Source organism: Lolium rigidum, chromosome 5 (genome assembly GCF_022539505.1).
Source record: "Lolium rigidum isolate FL_2022 chromosome 5, APGP_CSIRO_Lrig_0.1, whole genome shotgun sequence".
NCBI lineage: Eukaryota > Viridiplantae > Streptophyta > Magnoliopsida > Poales > Poaceae > Lolium > Lolium rigidum.
Window position 1 is genome coordinate 244,539,965 of NC_061512.1, and position 22,095 is coordinate 244,562,059.

Sequence of the window (22,095 nt, forward strand, 5' to 3'; positions counted from 1 at the left end):
AACTTCGTTGGCTCTTATTATAGCAACATCAAGAAATGTTATATCTATTTAGGTAGCACGCCCAAGTAAACTCGCCTCCCACTTAATTATAGTTGGATGGCTCTTTTTCTTTTTCTCGTGCGACTTCATTTAAAATCTAGTTCCATGGGCCCCACTGCTTCTACCCTAGCTTTCCATACAAAAAGTGATTCCATGTGACTTTACGTTTTTTTGTTTATGTTAGCATATGCCACAGGTACATGTCAAATAAAAAAAGGCCAAGGTCTTGAAAGGGGTGCGTCAACGGCCTCGAAGTGGAAGTTTTAGACTATATATCTAGAATCACCCGTGGGCTAGCCTTGTTTGTGAAGGAAATTTCACTTGAAGTTTCGTCGTGGTTTTTCTTCTTCACATCACCCTTATATATCTTTTTTAGGACCCTATGCAAAAGGGCAGTCATTCCGACCCTACCTTGTGAGATTTCATGTGAAACCCTTCTCCGTGAGCCAAACGACGTCTATCCAATAGCATTTCATCACAAATGGTGATTACATGTGACTTTATGCTTTCTTTATATTATGACAAGCCATACGTACATGGAAACCCCAAAAGTGGCCACGTTCTTGAAAGAGGTGTGTTAGCATCCTCGAAGTGGGACATTCGCATTATAAGTCTAGGATCTTCATGTGTGATAGTTATGTATGTGAAGAAAGTGCTACTTCAAGTGCGGTATAGCACCATCTGGCCTAGCCCTCTACCTCAATCGCCCTAGAAATTTTCTGTCGTCACTCGATTCCTACGTGCATTCATAGCCCGTTCGGGAGAATGCCTTGGGGACCTACGCTCGATTTATTTATGAAGTAGTTAAGTAGATTGAAACCAAGAGTCCTCACGAGTGTTCTTCATCATGCACCCCTACCTCCGTCATTGAGATTCTAGGTGCGGGCCGGGAGGGGGGACATCAATTGTCCATCATCAATTGTCGAGGAAGCGGTGCCGAGGCGGTTGTCCGATCAATTTATGCCAGTGTGTTTAGCGAGCGAGCTCGATGAATAATGGGGTCATGTACATTGACATGGAGTCAGAGGGAGTACTATATGCTAGCATGGCCTTTTGGTTTGCACGTAGTACAAGTTAGCACACTAAATTTGGTAGGAGTATAAATTTAAAGGAAATATACTAGTCCCCATAATTTTTGGACCAGAATTAAAGCACAGCTAGCCTCCTCGAAATACAAAGCAAACCTCACTTAACGCCTCACTTAACGCTACACTACATTGACATTGAAGTATTTGAGGAAAAAAAAAAGAAGGGAACGGACGCCTCACTTAACGCCTCCTCGATCCCCAATTTCCCATTCTCTGCTCTCCTCCAACCTCCCAACCCGCCGCCGCACCTCCGGCTACTCCTAGCAGGCCGGCATCGACGACGACGGGCCCCGGCCGCGCGCGGAATTCTATCGCTCGTCGACCCACACCGCGCCCAGGTCCCGCGGCGGCCTTGCTCGCCGGAGCGCGCGGGGGTCGGCAACACGATGCGCGGTGCTCCGTCGAGCTCGTCTGCCGGCGTCCGCATCCGCGCGGCGATGGGGTTCAGGCCATCAGGACGCGACCGCCCTTCGCGTGCGCCACCGATGGATGGCGGCTGCTGAGGCGCGCCCGCTCGACGTGCCGCTGGCGGCGCCATTCACCCACCTACGACGCATTCAACCGCCGCAGCTGTCGGCAGCAATCTCTCCCCGGCACCCCCGTATGCGTATCAAGAGGCTCAAGGTATGAGTTTTGCATCATAGTACATACTCCGCTTCTTCCCCCAATTCAGTTACTTCAACGTCAACACTTTCTCTTCTGCTCCGTCACCGCTATGGTAATCACGGTCCTATTCCTTCCAGCTCGACTAGGTGTAGACGCTCTCTCAAGTTGGTCATGTTCCAGCCTTGCTACCAACACTTACCCATGGCAATAGTAAAGCACGGCAAAACTGCCATCTTATTTTCCTGATGCCGTGGTGTTTCAGCTTAGCTACCAATGACATGGTGAGGTGAACAAGCAAGACATCGCTACTTAAGGAAAGGAAACCTGCTAATGATACTTACATTTGGGTAAAGCCGTAAAGGAAATGAACTAGTGATAAGCTACTGAAGATTCATGTACACTGGAATCCTAGTAATCTGCAAGCAACAATGTTCTCAACAGTGAACCATTAATAGTTTGTCAACATTATGTATTTTTGGGATGTCCCGTTTGAGGCGAAACCAATCTGTTTACACACGCATGTTAGATTCTCCGTATGCAAACAATGTTGTCTGTATACTTTGTTGTTTGCACAAATGTGTCCCTGTCCACTCATTAATACTGTGGTGTACGGCCCTGGATTTCACTTGGATGGTTTCTGGGTGTCCTAAGAATCTCCTATCTGCATGGATATTACTAAATTGGCTTTCAGTATAACTGACTCCGCGGTGCAATTTCGTTGCATTGTAATTCTTCTATCTTTTTTAATGACTAGAACCAGCAACATTTCTTATCTTTTGGTTTTTTGACTTGCTGCATGGTCATGGTCAGGAAGTTGAGGTTTAGAGTTTGCTACTGTTAGTAATGTTTGCTTCAGCTTTAATCTTGACTTTGGGGGATTGTTATTTAAACTGATGGTTATGTTTATCCATCTTTTGCAGGCCAGCAATCGAGATGTGCAGCTGGCCGGGAGGGCGCCAGGTTGGATGACCCGACCGTTTTGGCTCTGGCGGTGCTGATGCTGTGATGTTTGCGGTCTGCCCTTGCTGTCGTGCGATGGTGTTAAGTTCACCCCGGCAACAGTGGACTGTTCTTCGCCTCCATGGTATAGGTGAGCCATCATCCCCATCCTCTAACGATGGTAAGCTACAGTTTGCTGAATTATGTACCATAGGATAATGGAATTCTTGATCAGCCATACATATTTCCCTGGTTGAGATATTTATGTGTATGATAAATTCGTTGAAGACATGATAAACTGATATTATCCATTCTTTCTCCGTTGAGCATGGATTCTTGACCTCTTCCTGAGGGTTGTTCTTAAATTGGATGCCATGTTATAATCATCAAGGAAATAGGGTGTAGCATTCATGGTCTGTTTATTCACTTTTGTTGATGAATTCAGTAGCATCTAATTTAGAGCTTTATCTAGTCAACCTGGAATTGGCCAATTATCCAACGTTTAGGAAACATACTTATCTAATTAATTGACACATAGAGTAGAATAATCGTAAGCATCAGGTGGTCATTAGATGCTAATCCTCTGTACCCAGAAGTTGATAAACTGATATGAATTAAGCACATTTAGTTTCTACTAGAGTGGATTTGTCTATTCCTCTAATAATCTCGTTTTTTGTTTAGTGGCTGATATAATTAACTTTCGAGTGCTCTTGTTATATATGTACTTGACAGTAAACTATTTTTTCCTATTGTAGGACCAAGTGTTGTTGAATCGCCTCTAATCCCCTCGTTTTGTACGACCCTTAAGGTGAACAAAGAGGGGACGACCTGGACATTCTTCACCTCAAGGGACACTAAACACAAAAGGCTGGCCGCCGCAAAAGGTCCATTTTTTCACATGAGCTGTCTTGTGCTCTAGCATAGTTTCCACGTTCGATCCATAAAGTGTTATAGCTAGTAACACTCGTTGACTTGTGCAAATCCTTTTGCTTTTATGTAGAATCATATGTGTTCATTAAAATGAAGAAGTCTACCGATGACATCTGCCTCTGTGAACTCTAGCATGGTGGCTGGCGATGGCCTGCCAATGCCTATCCGCCGGCCAGCCTCCGTTTCCTTTGGCGTGCTCAAACAAGGTGCAACTGGTGAGCCACCCCTCGTGCCTTGTCTTCAGAGAGATGTGTTGTAGGACAAACCCATCTTGCAGTAAGCTGTCCGTGGTCTGCCCTTGCTGTGGTGTGATGGTGACAAGTTCACCTCGGCAACAGTGGACTCTTGTACGCCTCCATGGCATAGGTGACCATTGTCCCCATCCTCTAACGATGGTAAGCTACAGTTTGCTGAATTATGTACCATAGGATAATGGAATTCTTTATCAGCCATACATATTTCCCTGGTTGAGCTATTTCTGTGTATGATAAATTCGTTGAAGACATGATAAACTGATATTGTCCATTCTTTCACCGTTGAGCATGGATTCTTGACCTCTTCCTGATGGTTGTTCTAAAATTGGATGCCATGTTATAATCATCAATGAAATAGGCTGTAGTACTCATGGTCTGTTTATTCACTTTTGTTGATGAATGCAGTAGCATCTAATGTAGAGCTTTATCTAGTCAATCTGGAATTGGCCAAATATCCAACGTTAGGAAACATGCTTATCTAATTAATTAACACATAGAGTAGAATAATCGTAAGCATCAGGTGTTTATTGGATGCTAATCCTCTGTACTCAGAAGTTGCTAAACTGATATATATATTAAGCACATTTATTTCCTAGTAGAGAGGATTTGTCTATTCCTCTAATAATCTCATTTTTTGTTCAGTGGCTGATATAATTAACTTTCGAGTGCTCTTATTATATATGCACTTGACATTAAACAATTTTTCCTATTGTAGGACCAAGTGTTGTTGCATCAAGGCTAATCCCCTCGCTTTCTAAGATGCTCAAAAGAGAACAAAAGAGTGGATGACCTGGACAGTCTCCACCTCAAGGGACATTAAACACAAAAGGCCGACAACCGCAAAAGGTCCATTTTTTTTTTACCTAAACTGTGTTGTGCTCTACCATAGTTATCACGGTTGATCCAAAAACGTGTTATAGCTAGCAACACTCATTGACTTGTGGAAATCTTTGTGCTTTTCTATAGAAGCATATGTGTTCATTAAAATGAAGATGTCTACCGATGACATCTGCCTCGTTGAACTCTAGCATGGTGCAGTGGCTGGCGATGGCCTGCCAATGCCTATCTGCCGAGCGGACCAGTCTCCGTTTCCTTTGGCGCGCTCGAACAACGTGCATCTGGTGAGCCATCCCTCGTGCCTTTTCTTCAGAGAGATGTGTTGTAGGACAAATCCATCTTGCAGTAAGCTGTCTGGTTGTAAAAAGAATCATCTTTCACTATTTTACGATTTGGATCTTGAGTGTTGCTGGTAGCCTGGACAATCGAATGATAGTGTAATTTGTTTGTTTGTCCAGGCTGAAGTGCTGATTTTGATTCATGATTGTTACTTTCATTCCCCTGCACACGTGTTGTATATTGTGCTGCCGCTTGTTTGAGATTATTCATGTCTCGGCTGTGTTGTAGAAAACTGTTCCAGCTTTGTATTTAACTTACTTGGTTAGATTACTTTTGTGATGTTGTACTGTAGCCTTTTGTCCTGCCTCATGTACCTATAATGTGTTCATCTCCCGCACTTGGAGAGTTGGCTCGATAGAGAACTGAATCACTTTTTGTTCTTGCAGATGCTTGCAACATACTAGTTTTTGCCAAGATTGTCTGATTAGGAGCAAGATATCATGTGTTCTCAAGAGTCTAAATCATGCATGCATTTTTTAGATTCCTGTTAGGTATGTGCTGAGGCAAAGCATTCGACATGCAGTTTCTGTAGCATGAGATGGCCCGAGAGAAAAAAAATAGTGATGGTATTGCGCTTTGCATATCTCAGCTCTTTTTACGTCACAGTTTGTGCTTCCTGAGGTATTAAAAAGTCCACAAGCTATTGTCGAGGCAAGAAAACTTGATCTGAGCACAAGTTGTTTGTTGAAGTATGTCCGCCGGTCAAAGCACCTTCTTCTGCTATGTCACTTCTGTTGTCATAAAGGTGATGCAGCACAAGGGGAGATGAAGAGGGGCCGCAGATGCTGCATGTCTACTTCGAGCAGGAAGGACGTGGTGGTGATTCTGGTGTGGTGCCTTCGCCATCTCCGCCAGACATTGCACTGCTGATATCTCCGGAGAGGATGACCATGACTTCCTTGAAGAGGTGCAGACAGTTTCTTGCTCAAACACATGCATACTTGATTTGTATGTCCTGGATTGATTATGTTGAACAATATTTCATCTCAAAATATTCTTTGCTGCTTTGGTGGTTAGCTTTGTGCTTAATTTACTTGATCAGTTTACTTCTGAGATGATGTAATGTAAACCTATAATAATGTGTCCATCTACTGCACTTGGAAAGTTGGCTTGACAGAGAATTGCATTTCTTCTTCAGTTACAGAAGAAAGAGTGAAACTTCTTGGCCTAAGTTGCCTATTTGGTCATGGAATTTAGTTGTTCTACATGTCTCTGGTAGTTTCATATTTGACATGGTGCTGAGTATGTTAAATCAGTTTCTTGTACATGTTTTGTGATAGGATAACATACTATCCAGTTGTGCTTTATCTTAGTATTGTATCGTGCATTAACCACATGGTATGCTGAGTGCCTTCTATACGAGCACATCATGTGTATGTGCTCCCATCAAATTCTAGATAAATCAATGCATGGACATGCTACTACCGTATATGCGTTCATGTATGCTTGTGTACGTCCCTGCTTTACTAGGTTTGGTGATATATTCAGGTTTAAATAGAGGAGCTTGGACCCGAGAACCCAACAGGTTATGCATTAGACAGTGTTGACCCTACTTTTGGACTGTTTACTTGAGCATAGATGGTGGTTAGTAAGTGCAAAAGTCGTGAGTGAGAACCACATACTGAATATAAATGGATGTATGATCTGTCCTATCTGTTTGATTATCATTTGAGAAAGATCTTGCTTCTGGGCATCTGAGTTCTATCTATCGCAAGTAACTGAATCATTTCTTATTGCTATATTGGCACAATGTCTTGTTACTATGACCATAGATTGAGCGTGTTTTCTGTATTCAATGGATTGTTTACTAAGAATCAATTTTGCACCCCGTTCCTTCATTTTATTGGTGTCTTAGTTAGCCATTCCATCTTTCAATAATCCATTTTGATATCCATTTCCCTCCTGTCAATATTCCTGGTAGGGCTAATCATCTATGTTATGAAGTCGTGGCAGATAATGCTTATTAGATCATGGCACCTTTTTTTATTAGACTTGTCCAACAAGCCCTAGCATCCATAACATTTTTATTAATACAACTGTGGGTCGAGCCTCGAAAATGGGTGACTTGGGTGCACACCCATGCATCTAGCCAACTGATCACACTTAGTTCTGTATCATTAAGGATTTATGAGATCACTATGTACAAACATATCTATGATAGCAGCTCATGATTATGTGCTTTTCTGAGATATGAATAATTATGTAATTTACATGAATGATTACTTGTATTGCCATACTGCTGCAGGTTTTGATATAATGATGGCATCTCCTTGTTTGAATAAATTTTAAGGTTTGGATAATATTTTGTATACTTATAGTATCTTCAATTTGCAGGTTCTGATCGCCAGAAAGGCAAAAGGTGGCAAAAGGTATGCAGAAATTTAGTAGAAGATTGCACTCTCCGGAGCAGAAAAGAATGCACTATCGAGCAAGATCCTTATACAACATATGCTGACGGAGAAAGATAGTTCCAAAAGGCAGCCGAAGATTTCGAATGAAATGTTTCTTGCCCAGTAGAGAGCGCTGGCAGATTCAAACTATTACAGGTATGGAAAACATTGTTGTTTCTTTATTTTGTCCTACTTATGCATGTTTCCTGTTAACTGACTCCATTTGGTCTGATCTATCGAGGATTACGAAGGAAGTGTAGGAAGATAAAACTTACACCGGAGTATCTTGAGTAGGCTTGGCTTACCATTGGCTTCAACTACTTCATCCTTGACCTCCTCCCTCCCTGTTGTGTCATGGAGTCGAGTTCATTATGCGAATGCATTGGTGTTTTTTTCTTCGACTCCATGGGTTTAGGTAAGTTTCTGGTTCCTGTCCTGAAGCTTTTAAATCGTTGAGGGGTGCTGAAGCTCTGTTGTCGGTTATGTTTGGTGGCCTATAGAGAGTAATTAGAATCTGTTTATCCTGTTTGACTTCCAATAGTTAAACGCTTTTACTTTACAACCATTATTCTGGTTGGTGTGGATGACCGAATGGCGTCCTTTTCAATTTTTAATAGTAATGCATTTTAGTAAGATGTTCATTCCATTTCCTTGTTACTTGTGTACATATATAGTTCGTAATAATATCAATCTCTAATTCACTTTTGTTGGTTCATAATGAATATATATTGTCAGTCATGTTGTTGGCCTACAGAGAGTAATACGTATATTGATCTTAAGCATTGTGTGTCATACTACTGTTGTGGCATGTGCCTCTTGTCTTGTATTATTGTAATGGATGCCAGATGCAAGCATCAAACTGTCTTTGCAAACTCAAGTGTGTTGCTACTGATGCCAGATGCAAGCAACAAACTGTCTTTGCAAACTCAATTGTGTTGCTACTGTTATATTGTTTCTGCATCATTTCGTTCTAATTGCGTGGATGATATGACCGCTTTGTTTTGTGTTTCCCAAGTTGTCTCAACAATGCTTAATTTGTGAGAATGATGAATGTAGTTTGATAAATCAAGTGTAGACTTTAAGTATATCAACATGAAACCAGAGCAGAATATTCTTCAGTAAACTTTACTCTTATCGTTGTGAGCTCATATCAACCTGTTTTCCACCGTTCGCTTGTTTTTCGATGAGTTCTGCAGCAACATTGTCCTGCTTTAATTAGCTATCATTCTTACTGTAGAAAAGCTGATAGTTGATATTGTGCCACTCGAAAGAGTGACCATATGGTATTTCTTGAATATAACAAAAAAAATTGCATGTAATCTCTGACATTTTTAGAGTGGGAAATCAGTTTTCTTTCTCTTACTGTGAGCTTGAAATTTGGATGTTATTATGAATGTTGGGCTACTTGAATATTTAGTATATAGGGGCTACTATTTTGTCAGAGTTAAACAACATATATAGGTTTCTTCGCATGGAACTGGAAATGGGATTCTTTTGGTTGTTCAGGTACTTGGGTGTATCGTGACTATTTCTTCACTTGGCAGGAGCTAACAAGAACTGCATGCAATTTGGCATACACTTGTAAAAATGGAGATTGGAAGGCATCACTGCATTTATACTGAACACAAACACCACTTTCAGAATTATGGTCAGGTATATATGAACTCCTCAAGTCCACGGTTCACTTTTAAATATCGTGCAAAAGAATATGTTCCAAAAAATGTATGCGCAAAAAAGCGCGGATATCCATTTCTGGTGTCCAAATTCTTATTAGGCCTTTCTTAACATTTGTATTTTTCTAACTTAATAATACATCTTCACCAATAGTCAAGAACTTTTTCCTGTTAAGTTCTCTATTATCGGTTGTTTTGTTCTAGAGTTGATTAATCTGTAATGATTAGCTGATGGGGAAGTAATATGATTGGTTCAGCAGTTGTTCTCAGCCCTCCTTCTCTTCTTATATATATATATGTTTTTTGATATCGGCTTAACTTCATAATTGAAGCCTTGTATAGGCTATGCATTCAAATAATCAAATGAAGTGTTGTTATCTCATGTCATGACACGGATAGCACTGCACAAAGAATGATAACGAGTTACTTCGCCGTCAATGCTCGCAAAATTGCATGCCTTTCTGCTAGCAATTTTGACATACCTATCGTGGTTGATATAACTAGCCATTTTAGACTTCAGCGACCCACATACTTGCAGGAATGCGTTAACTTTTAAGTCTAGATGTGGAGATCTTTTATAGTTGAGGTACAGATCTAGTGAGCATAAATGACTTTATATTGCACATCGTTATTTACTGAGTATCCTTGAGATATGATTCTGTCTGCACCGTTGTTAACTTTTGAGCAACCTATGCAGGCTTCAACTACTTCCGCTCCCGCTGTTGTGCGATGGCAGCAAGTTCACCTCGCCGCAACCATGGTGACGATGGCCTCATCTTCGACTCCGTGGTTTTGGTGAGTCTCTAGTTCCCCCCCTAGCCTCCTATACGTGGTCGTTAGAGAAAATGTCTATGGGTTGTTGGTTTGATGGAAATAGTATTGGCTAGCGGTTGTGATAGGTCAAATAAGATTAGCTCTGCGGGACTTCTGTTTTGCGTAAGCCATAGATGCAATGATATTGCTTCTACTATTTTCACTTGAATCGGTGGAATGCGACTTTTTCTTTGTTGATTAAATGAATGAAACTGGTAGAGCTTTCCATAAATTGCTATCCTTTCATCTATTTGCAAACAAATAGTCAATTTGCAGAGGAAAAATTTTGCGGCATGTATTCTGTTTGACCCAGCCATTCTTCGAATCAGTACTACTCCCTCTGTCACGGAAACATGTCGAACCATCCATTTTGCAAAAAGCCCATTTAGTTTGAACTGAATAAACCTGCAGTCATTTACCAGCTGGATAATCCTGTCCTCCTTCCCGAGCACTCCCATCGCCGCATGCTCCCTCCCGTCGCTTTTTGCTCCCCCAAGCCCTCACCCGCACCGCCTGCTTCGCTACTCCCTCTCCAGCCTACTTCCTTCCTCCTCGTCTCTCTGACTTCCTTCCTCCGCCAACCAAAATGAGGAGGAAAGAAATCCCCTTTTCTCCAAAGCAAAGGTGTCGCTTGCTTCAAGGTAAGAAGAGTGTGTCCCGCTGATATGTGTATTTTGGTCGATGCGATTGGTGTGTTTTGTTTTGATGATGACTTGGAGCTGGTATTAAAATCAATTCCCATAAATTCTTTCTTCAGATTTGGAGCTTTGGCTTACTGAACTATTGAATAAATCTATTGAAGAATAGTTGGATGCGGGCACATTCATTTACTGTGCATATTTGTTGGATGTCCATAGGCTTTATATTTTGTTCTGTCGTACATGATAATACCAAAAGCAAAGAGTGTTCTTGTGGATCTGCAAAGAAATACAAGGCTTATTGTAATTTAGCATGAGCTGTAGCGTCAAAAGAACCTCCAACGTATCACTTTGAATGTTCCCATCCTCTCTTAGTCTTTTAGCATATTCTTTGCTACTTGTGAGCCCCGTTCCTATTTTCCTATTGCTTCCATGGCAAATATTCTTCAAATAAATTCTTGTAGGTAAAAAACAATATCGCAATTGGCCTTTCACTCAACATGTGTACTGTACAATTTATCAAATATAAACATTAGTTAATGTTAGTTAAGCATTCTATACTTGGCTTCTAAATTTTCCTAAATTGAGCGTATTTCTCCAAATCTGCCCAATTCTAGGGCGTAAGAACTTGGCTGGAAATCTAGTTCTTTTTGTGGGGGTGATTGGTTGTTTCTGTGGTTTTGATGGTGGTATTGCGAGTGTGAAATTTGGGGGTTCATAGTTAGAGAAGATCTGCCTTAGAATCTGCTATCTATTTTTCCCTGAATATTTTAAGTCATGTGGCACGAAATTAATGAGTTTCGAAGGTAGTAGTAGTTGTTGTTCAGTGACTCTGTGTGTTTGTGCATCTCCATTAAATCTTTGGTTTAGTTTAGTGGGCTTAGGCCTTGTTTTACAATTTTAGGATTGACCTATGTATGGTGAATTGGCGATTCTATTGTAAAATAAGCAATCTGATGTGTGCCTTTGGTCAAAAGAATCTTCTAATTTTACCTTTTCTTGTTCCGTTTCCTGATCTGGTTGTGAGCCAAATGGTTTAGATGGTCACTTGTGCCAACAGACAAAGAAAAGGACAAGCTGGGAGTTGGAGGAATATACCATTAATTTGACCTATGCACTGGACTTGCTCCATTTTATTTTTTGTTCCTTTCTTTTGTCAGTTGTGCATGAACAGAAATCTGAGATAAATATATTCCCCAAAATGAAATTCACTCTGTTCCATGCTTGTTCAATACCTTTCCGGAATATAGCATGTCAGTTCTTCAAACACTTTCTTGTGTTTGTACATGTATTGATCGAGTGACAGCATAACTGTTGAGTTCTAGACTTCAGGTAATTATGTATTCCAACATGAACTGAATTGATGTTGAGTTCTGTGATCAGTAAAACCCACAAAGCAGCTGTTCTCTGCTGTATACTACAGTTGCATTGTGAATTTTGGTTATATAACTAGCTAAGCCATGAAGGTGCTTAAGAATGTCTTGATTTTGTAAAACTGTTCTCTTTTTAAGAATATATTGATTTAGATCAATTGTGTTCTTTTTCACGAGTATGAGTTTTGCCTAAATGGTCTTTCTTTTACATATGTAGAGCCATGCTCATTTCAAAACTTAACATATGGCCATTTCTGCATCTCCAGATGAGAGTGTGGTTGCTCTTGCAAATGGATCCCCTCACCTTCATTTATTGGGGATGTACTACTGCCAGAACATCACCGACTGGGCCATGTACTCGCTCGCAGCAAATAGCCGCTTCTGGAGTAAGGCCATGAGCTGGGGCACATAGGGTGGAAACAGGCATAGCCATGAGGACAAGGACGGGCTCTCAAACTCGAACATCATCCAGTTCACCGCACTGACGCCCCTGGCCATCCAGTCCACATGTGCCCAGAGGCATTCACTCATCGCCAGCGGCTGGCTTAGCCTAACCACCATCCACTGCGCATGTGTTACTGATTTTTTCTCTGATCCTACCTACTCTATAACACCATCTGGAGAGATGAGGTGTTCTATCGTTGTCATAGTCATTATCAGGATGATCATTGTTCCCAGGTATATCATGATTATTGCACTCTCTCTTCTTCATTTTTAATCTGCTGAAGAAGCTTGGTTCGTAGTCATACTCATAAAAATACAATTACTGTTGCTCTTTGGAGAGTTTTGCAACATCAGGGCCAACAATTATGAACAACAAACTACCCATAACTGTATAGTTTATAAATTTTATCCATTTTATACATAGAGTGATTTGTTATTCTGAAAAGCATGTGTTTTTTAATTAAAGCTGTGTGTGACGTAACAAAGACTGAAACTCCTTATCTCATGACTTACTGATCTCAATTTGAGAAATGTAACATAAATGTTAATTTTCTCCTTGGAACAATTACAGTTTTGTGCTAGTATTTAATTTGCAGAGATGAATTGTTACAGAGTTGCAGTACATGCAGGCTCATCAGCTGCATCAGAGCGGTGGCAAAAACACAGCGGTGGGATCTCGGCACACTCGAAGTAGGCTGGTTGGTGGGAGCCCTCCGACAGTGAGCACGGTGACGACGAGGAGCTCTGCATGCGAGGACGGCGGCGGAGTTTTCCGGGGCGGTGGTGGGAAGGTGACGATAGTGCCGACGGGATGAAGGGAAGCAGAAGTCAGAACGCCTACAGGGAGAAGGTCTTCTCATCCCTGCTGCAGCATGAACCTGGTCATGGTGGAGCTCGTCTGTGGGAATGTGCAGGAGCACCTGACCACTCTACAGCAGGGAAGGGAAGACAGAGGCGCAACGGCTGGGCCTAGGTGGTGGCGGAGCGGGAGCTCGATGTGCTGGAGCCGGAAGTGGATTCCTGCTGCTGGAGATGGAGCCTGAGGCAGTGACGGCGGGACCTCGACAAACTGGCACCGGCGGCGGGATCCAGGTGATGGAGCTCGAGGTGCTGCGTGGCGGGATCTTATTGTAAAATTACTTTGTTCACTAATCTTATTGCATTGCTTATTTTGATCTGGTGTTCTTAACAAGAATTTATTTCACTTGTTTTATTAGTTCATGTGTCCTATTTTTATCTTCATTTCAGGTGCTATGCATGCCTACATGGAGTACCTGCAACAGCCAGTGTTGAGGACACTTCCGTGCTCTTCTGCAACAACGCCTTTCACGTGTTCTCGGCTGCTCCAGCCCTGGCTGGTGCGTGCTCGAGAACCTCCTATCTTCTCTATTCTACTCGTCTTCTAGGACATGTCGAAGTGTGGATGTGATTCCTTGTAGCGACTTGTGGTCTGCATTTAGCTATAACATGGGTATTTCGAGTGCATCTGGTTTGGTCGTAGCTGAAAGTGCGAGATGTCAAATGCATTTTATGAGTTCTGGGATTGGATGCTTATTCAGTTAGAGGATTACAAAGAACTAATCATGTATGTGGTAGTTACAATAAAAAAAAAAATGCTTGTTTTCGTTTTTTCCTGACATCATTTAATCAATTTTGTTTATGTATGAACCTAGCTATACTTTTGCCAATGTTCAGTTTAAACATGGTATGGTATCTTCAGCTATGCTACGCCACATTGTTATGTCGAAGGTTTTAAGTAAGGTTGCTCTAAACATTTCATCAAACTAAGAGATGATGCTTTTTGGACATAATTGCAAGAGAAGCAATACCACAAGGAGTATCGAATTTGTCTCACGAAAATAGGGACATGTGGATGATCCGATTAAGCTTAGTTGATTAAATGAATGATGGAGCTTTCCATAAATTGGTGTCCTTTCATATATTCGTTTGTACATGTCTGGTGCAAAGTTATTGATTTTATTCTTCTTCAACATACTAACATTTGATTTTTGGCAGGCCAGTGTTGCGATTGCTAGGAAGAGAGGTGTCTGCTAGTTTCCATGATGGCTGAGCAGAGCAGCTTGAGGACGGTGACCCTTTATTTTATCTGACAATGACTACATCGGCTATGGAGTAATGGCATGACCATTGTGCTTTTTGTTTGGCTGCACATGCTGGCACGAAGGGGCTGCCAGACTGTTGCTGACATGATCAAGGAGCTGCCAAGCTGAAGAGGTTCAGTTAACTCGAGCATTGAAGAACCCCTATCCATAATGCCACTTACCGATCTGGCTTCGCTGGTTGCGGCCTCCAGTAGTAGCCCATGTGCCTTTTAGTAGCAGTGATGAAGAAGCCTGGATGGTGTAAGAGAATAAGAGTAGATGATTTATGTTTCAATCGTGGCGGCGAGTACATGGCTTGGATGGAGGAGGAAGGCACGGAGCAGAACCAGTGTGTGTGCGCGCGTGCGCCTGCCCACACACAAGTCCAAAAGGTTGTTATAATTTTTTGCCTTGCTGGAAGAGTGAGTAGGCTAAGAGCACATTAGCTACCCAAGGCATTAGTTGTTGTATGTGTAGGTAAAATTTTGGTGATGATCAAATAATTTATTTTGGAAAGTTTTCATTTGTTGATGCGTTACAGTGCACATGAGATTTGTTGCATATGTGCCTCTGCAAGCGAGTATGTGTACCCAACAATATATATGAACCGAGCTGTTTGGCTACTATGTTTATACCCCCTCCATTTTTCTTGAGAAATTGAGACAAACTAGTGTTCATTTGTTAGTACTACTTTGGTGTGAGAGCAAGCAATCCAAACTACATTGCAAATTACAAGGTCCAATAAAAAGAGCAAAACCGCGTCATTTTCGTGTGTTGTTGTTGATTATGTCAGAACAGAGAGAGTATATCAAGAGAAAGCCGCCCATTTCAGAAAAAAAGAGTTTGAGGCTAAAATTTAGGCTATTTTAGAGCATGGAGAGTATATGAGACAAGCACATGCTAGAAATCCGTCTATATCCAAGAAAGCTAGGAAAAAGGTCCCTTGTATGTTCTGAGATCGAAAATGGGGCGCTATCAACAAGCAATCAAGTAATATGCATGCCACCGCGATTAACTTGATATGGAAGTTAGCAGCTCGGAATTAGTCTACTACTAAATGAATTTTCTTTGACACAGTTCACTAATTGAATTGACCGTACCTATTAATTAGGAGTCCCCTCGAGTTCGATGTTGGTGGTTCGTTTTATACCACCAGCTAATAAGTGCTGTGTTTCATTTATACCAGCTATCACGCCATCGATCTACAACACCAGGCACATCTCATCCGTCCAAGAGAGAGAGGAGAAAAATGATCTGAAAACTCTCTTCCTTTCCCGCTCCACATTTTCCCCTCCTCAAAAGTTCAAACCTACCTTTCTGGCTCTATAAGTAGAAGTCCCCTGGTTACATGCCGCGCGTCGGCTGCGCGTGACTTTGTGACTTAGACTTTGACTTTGTCGAGGAGAGGAGAGGAGAGCCATGGCGCTATGGAGGCAAAGGCTAGCACCGGTGGTTCTTTGATGATCTTGGTTTCATGAGCTGTCCGACTGCTTCGGGTTGGATTGATCTTTAAGGTCAGGTGAGATGCATCTATCTGCTGGTAGGATGATTTCTTCTTCTCTATCCCTGTCTTTCCGGATCATTCGAATGATACGCGTGAGCTGTTGCAGACGAGATGCCCTCCGGAGAAGTAGGCAGAGAGTGGCCGTCGCGCGCCGCCGAAGGAGATGAGGGGTTGAGACAGTTGCCGTCTCTGCCGTGCGCCGACCATGGAGAAGCTGACTGGTTTAGTCGCGCCGCTGCCAACGTGGGACTACGTATAGCCTGGTATGTGTACGATTGGCCTCTGTTACCTTGTTATGTTCCTTGTACGCATCAATCATAACATATGCATAGATCAAAGTTGAGCGGAATCCATCAAGGTTTTTATGCATGGATGAATCTATCGCGGTGCTTGGCACACATACCAGGACTCCAGGAGTTTAACTCGATTTGTTTTGCCGTCAGATTCCGGGCCTCGATTTGTTTTGCCGTCAGATTCCGGGCCGAGTCTATGAAGAGCGCGAGCGCGGCAAATAAAGGGGAAATAAAACAGTGAACCAAGTGGCAATACGGGGCCTAGTCGGGAATTTACTAGGCTCCGGCAAATACCCAGGTTTTGGCCTAAATTACTACTCCGTCATATTGTTATTTGCATACAGCAAGCAGCATGGCCAGCAGATTACAACGCGGCATATGTATGTGTTCTACTGAATAGCCAATTTGGCAGTTTAGAATTGTGTTCTAACCTCCCTGATTTTTTGTTCTGTGGCACCGAAGCAGCAGGACGCTGGCTGCCATGGAGGATTGGACATGATCGCCCGCACCTGTCCTGGTCCATCCCTGCCGTAGTGCCATGGATATGCCATCCGGTCCGACAGGGCCGATAGGAGGTATTGAACCCAGCCTGGGAGCGGTCGTCCTACTCGTCGGCGTCGTGTGCGCGGTCGTACTGCTTGTCGGCGTCATGTGCGCCGTCCTCTCCTGCTCGTTGGCGTCGTGGGTGTTGGTTGTGGGCGAGATGGAACTCAGATAGATGGAACGGGCGGGTGCATCGCAAATTGCGATTGGTTTCCCCTGCGATTACGGAGTGTGCTGGATGCCCCTTATTAAAACTTTTGGATCTCCAACCCTAGCCGCCAAGGCACAATCGATAGCGGTGCGCGATCTCTACTCCCTTCCTCAGCTAAGCTACGCCACCCTGCCTTTGCTCGCTCCAAGATTGCGCGATGTGAGTCTCTGTTTCTTCACGAGCTTAATTTCTCACGGAGCACTTCTCCAACCAAGCGACTTGATCCGTCGGGATCGGAGATAATCGAACTCTGTTATGTTTCAGGACTGCCACGACCATGGATAAAAGGACCAGCGGCGAGGAGGGCAGCAGCACTGCGTCGAGGCTTGCGGTCAAGGAAGCCTACATAAAGAAGATGCGACGTAAGTCCCGGATCGATTTCTAACCTTTCTTGCTTCTGATTCTTCCTTTACTAATTTCTTACTGCTCAGCCGCACGCTCTAATTAACTGCTACAGCACCGTTGTTTCACCTTCTTGATTCTAATTAGGCCAAATTGCTATGACAAAGGCATATGAAGCTAATCTAGAGAGGATCAGGGACGGTCTTGTCGGCCTCAAGAATGAAGCAGACATTACTAAATTCGAACCGCCCAAAGAAAGATTTGGCGATGATCTTGGCCCTTGTAAAATTTCAGCTTCAAACTTTCACCGCAGTGTCGCCTCGATTGCTCTGTTCCATGGTGATTATTATTCTGCTATGTACAATACTACTACTTTTCTCCAAATTCTTATTATTCATTGGTCACCAATTGATAACTTGGACCATGCATGATCTTGGTTGTGCAGACGAAGTGATGGTATTTGCATGCTCGGCCACAGCTGTGCGTCTCAGGCATGGTTACATACAAGATCGCCATAAAATATTTGTGACCTCGGCGCGATTCGCCCACGAATTTAACGCTAACAGAACCAAAGATGATAAACTGAGGGTTAGTAGGTGTTCTGCTGCTCAACTGTTTTCCTATATTATCTGCTTCGTTTATTACTTTCAAGCTAATTGATCATGGATGATCATTCAATTTACTGAGGGGCTTTTCTCCCTATATATAGATTGAGCTGCGTATTCCTAACAACATTAACCCAACTATGAATGGGTACTTGGGACTACACGACGAAAATATTGCTATCGTCACGTCTTTTTGCCCCCGCGCCCTCCACACTATGGAAACGTCTAATCCTGCGGATCTGCCCCCAGGCCGAGGCAATCACAATAATAAGCTATTCGCATTTGCAGAACACGAGAGGTTTTTTGCATGCACAGGCCTGCTTATAACGTGGGGCCCCGGCACGTTCGTACTTACTTCGGCCAGTTTGGTTAGGACCGGTGATGCTCCAGACGAAATTGATGAGAACCTGAGGGTTAGTTGCTGACACTATTTGTTTTCTTGGTCTTTTAAGCTACGTGATGGTTAATTACTCGAGCTGTATCACTCTGTTTGTTGCAGTTTGAGGTGTTTCTCCCTCCAGGACAATGTGTGGATGGCATGCTGGAATTGTATCATTCAAATTACAACATTGCTATTTTCAGTCTCGGAAAGGATCTCAGTGATATTTCTCCAGTAGATATTATCAGTGCCGAGGTCGCATGCCCACGCAATAAGGTGGTAGCAGCAATAGGTCGTCGGACTAAAGAAACTCATGGGTTATTGATGGCCTCAATGGGTAAAGTGATGTGTACAATTAATTGTCGCCCAAAAAAGAAAGAATGCCAGGGTTTGGATCTTAATTGCGAAGACCTTGTTTTGTCCACTTGTAAAATCAAGAAGGTACAGTGGTGAATTTCTTGGTCAGTTTTCTACATGGTACCTGTGTAGATAGTTAATCCATTTGATTTGTCTGATGAGTTTATTGATACATCTACTGAACTGTTAGTACAAACCTGGTGTAACATTATGTGTTTTTTTTTGTTATTAGGTTGGTATTGGGGGGCCCCTTGTGGGTTTAGATGGTAAATTCATGGGCATGAACTTTTATGATGAAAGTCGAACAACTCCTTTTCTGCCAAATACGAAGATTACGGAAGTTATGAAGAAAGGGTTTAAACTTCTGTTTGAAAGGTATTTTTTTCTCCATGCTTATTGTAGAGATATATGTGTTCAAGCGTTCAGCACTAACTTACTTGAAAATATCTTGGATCAGAGATTCCAGCGGTCCTCCTATCAAAAACATGGAAACACCGACTAGAAAGATGGAACGACCGACTAAAAATAGGAAGAAGAGAAACCAGTAATTCTTCTGTTTCTCAAGCCCCCACTTGTTTTTAGTAGCATGTACTATTAATGCGTCCATGAAATTATATTGAAAAAAATAATATTGAATGACAGGTGGCCTGTGCCCAAGCCATATTGGTATCTTGCTGGCCAACAGGATGTCCTAGACCAGCATTGGGGAAATGTTTCCCTCAAAACAAAGCATGGCGGAAAATTTTCCTTCAAAAGAAAGCATGGTGTTGTAAAAGTTCGTGGAAAAGTTCTTACTTAGACGGCAAAGCTCTCAGATCATTCATTGTTGGCCTTGGTAACAATATTAGGACTATGGAACTTTTGTATGGTTTGTAGCTTCTGGTCTCCAAGCGCTTGGTGCTCCTAGGTTGACCTCAAGCGCCATTGCGCGCGCCCGGCCGAGAAGGGCCACGCAAGCTAGCCTTGCATCCCGTGGTGCTTTGTGTGCTTCCAAAATCTAGGCATCCAAACGATTTAGTTTCCCAAATTTTGGTTCCAAACATGGGTTGATGGATTGGAAGTGGCTATTGCCTTGGTCTTCTTGAGGACAGAATGAACAAAATATTCCTAATATTTCTAGTCCGGAAGAGTTGACTAGACACAATTTGTGACTATAGATAGAGAACAGTAATACTAGAGTACAAAAGTGTAAATATTGTCGAGAACACTACAAGGTCAGCAGTCATGATTTCGGGGTGGAATCAACGGAATTGAGGAAGGGGGAGTATTTAATCAGTTCCTCTGTTGTTCTATCTTTCAGCTCCATGACTGCGCGATCATGCTTGCTGGTGCATATTAAGGTGTCTAGTGTTATTGTTGTTCTGTCTTTCGGCTGGGACACATATTCCTCAGGAATAATAGGACTATGCACAACACATGTACATATCATAATTTACACTAAATTATACCAACAACAGTGCGCGTCCTACAAACTTATCTGTCAACGCCTGCTTCAGCCTTTGCGTTCTGCCTCACTAGATACCTTAATGTATTGTCAGGCATTAGTCACACGGGCTGCCACCCAAGGAAATGTGCGTCAATAGCATCCAACTTTCTGCAAGTATGATTATGTATTTCTCATCCCCTGATCCCGTCAGCAAATGAGGATGTGCTCACGCTGCTACCCTCGCTCGAGCTGCTGCTTTCTGGTAGATGTCCTCCTAGTGCGAAGTTGAAGTGTCCCAGCTGAATATGTGTGTGAACCTCTTCCGTTCTGATCCACGACGCTTTTACTAGACTGCACTGGGAGGGGCAGTTATATGCTTTGGTCATGATAGATCGGGACACTTGGCTGGTGTTATCGTTGGATGTTCTGAAGGCAAAACCACCTTCATACCAACGAAGATGCTTCATGAATTGTTGCAGGCTCTTGTGATAACCAGGTATATGTTCTGCCCAAGTACAATACTTATCAGCCATTAGTGAATAGCCCGGGAACAGTAATTAAGTTAGAATTTGATCTTTGGACTCGAGGGGAAGTAGCTTTCAGTTCACGTCACATAACTTGCCTAAATGGATACTAGCTAGGAAACATTGGAGTCTTACAAGTTTTCGCAACAGTAATCAGTGGTGGATACTAATGTCGAATTTAGTGTTCTTGCTACAATGTTGAACCTTGTGTATTTGCCTAACTGAAGAAGATATTGGTGAAGGCTGGACAAAGTGACTCCCTTTTTTTGATATCTTGATCCTCGTGCTATTTTTTTGAATATGTATAATCTGATGTCCAAGTATTTTCCATACTTGTTTCCTTTTGTAGAATTTGGTTTATGTGTAGGTTTTACCTGTATTTAACATGTTTCATTGCAGTAAAACTTCCGTCTTCCGTGGATATTCGTTGCCTCAAGGTGTAAAGAGTGTCATCCCTTCAGGTATAAATTATCATGCAAGCCATCATTATATATATATATATATATATATATATATATATATATATATATATATATATATATATATATATATATATAGATTATGTGAACACCATATTGTGCACACCATATTGATTATGTGAATGTTATCTTATTGCATCAGGATTTATGGTAAGATCTACGATTCTTCAATCCTTGGGCTATCCCCAGCCACCGCCACTTGTTTTTGAGCGTAAGTCGTATTTCATATTGCTAACTTCTCATATGTGCACTTCTTCATTGCTTACTTGTGTATTTCTTTCTTAATTAACCAGTCAATGGGGGCTTGGCTGGTACGTTTGAACACGATTTTGGTCAATTTCATTATTGGGAAGGGTTTCCTTTCGATTACCCTTACAGTGGTCCTGGGAAGCCTATCTGGGAGCAACTTGGAGAACAAGTCACTGAGAAAATGTCAAAAAGTGTTGTCTCAATCGCTTCATTCAAGGGTGATCCTTATAGCCGTATGCTCGTTATTCTTTCGTGATAGTATTTTACCCTCACTAACTAATGCTCATAGTTATTATTTGCAGAACACGAGAGGTTTTTTGCATGCACATGCCTGCTTATAACGTGGAGCCCCGACACGTTCGTACTTACTTCGGCCAGTTTGGTTAGGACTGGTGATGCTCCAGACGAAATTGATGAGAACCTGAGGGTTAGTTGCTGACACTATTTGTTTTCTTGGTCTTTTAAGCTACGTGATGGTTAATTACTCGAGCTGTATCACTCTGTTTGTTGCAGTTTGAGGTGTTTCTCCCTCCAGGACAATGTGTGGATGGCATGCTGGAATTGTATCATTCAAATTACAACATTGCTATTTTCAGTCTCGGAAAGGATCTCCGTGATATTTCTCCAGTAGATATTCTCAGTGCCGAGGTCGCATGCCCACGCAATAAGGTGGTAGCAGTAATAGGTCGTCGGATTAAAGAAACTCATGGGTTATTGA

General features: G+C 42.3%; 1 protein-coding gene and 3 long non-coding RNA genes across 9 annotated transcripts in view; all 4 read left to right on the forward strand.

The window, feature by feature from the left end:
- LOC124657377 overlaps nt 1-22,095 on the forward strand; it is a 51,960-nt gene extending 29,865 nt beyond the window's left edge. The window contains exons 3-11 of the mRNA XM_047195940.1: nt 17,506-17,697; nt 17,804-17,946; nt 20,476-20,621; nt 21,049-21,110; nt 21,271-21,339; nt 21,422-21,595; nt 21,680-21,804; nt 21,891-22,046; nt 22,078-22,095. Of these exons, the coding sequence (XP_047051896.1) occupies nt 17,506-17,697; nt 17,804-17,946; nt 20,476-20,621; nt 21,049-21,110; nt 21,271-21,339; nt 21,422-21,595; nt 21,680-21,804; nt 21,891-22,046; nt 22,078-22,095 (1,085 nt within the window). The remainder of the gene's footprint in view (nt 1-17,505; nt 17,698-17,803; nt 17,947-20,475; nt 20,622-21,048; nt 21,111-21,270; nt 21,340-21,421; nt 21,596-21,679; nt 21,805-21,890; nt 22,047-22,077) is intronic.
- Nucleotides 2,690-4,884, forward strand: LOC124657839. The gene is made up of 3 exons (XR_006988898.1): nt 2,690-2,823; nt 4,572-4,702; nt 4,823-4,884. It is a non-coding gene; the product is annotated as an uncharacterized LOC124657839 (long non-coding RNA).
- On the forward strand, nt 7,371-13,120 carry LOC124657833. Of its 6 annotated transcripts, none has more exons than XR_006988890.1 (6): nt 7,371-7,578; nt 7,664-7,837; nt 8,967-9,075; nt 9,793-9,890; nt 12,186-12,597; nt 12,993-13,120. It is a non-coding gene; the product is annotated as an uncharacterized LOC124657833 (long non-coding RNA). The 6 variants fall into 6 exon arrangements; XR_006988887.1 differs by having other exon boundaries at nt 7,674-7,837; nt 12,137-12,597; XR_006988888.1 differs by having other exon boundaries at nt 7,674-7,837; nt 12,976-13,120.
- LOC124657837 lies at nt 13,194-15,061 on the forward strand. The gene is made up of 3 exons (XR_006988895.1): nt 13,194-13,470; nt 13,612-13,721; nt 14,380-15,061. It is a non-coding gene; the product is annotated as an uncharacterized LOC124657837 (long non-coding RNA).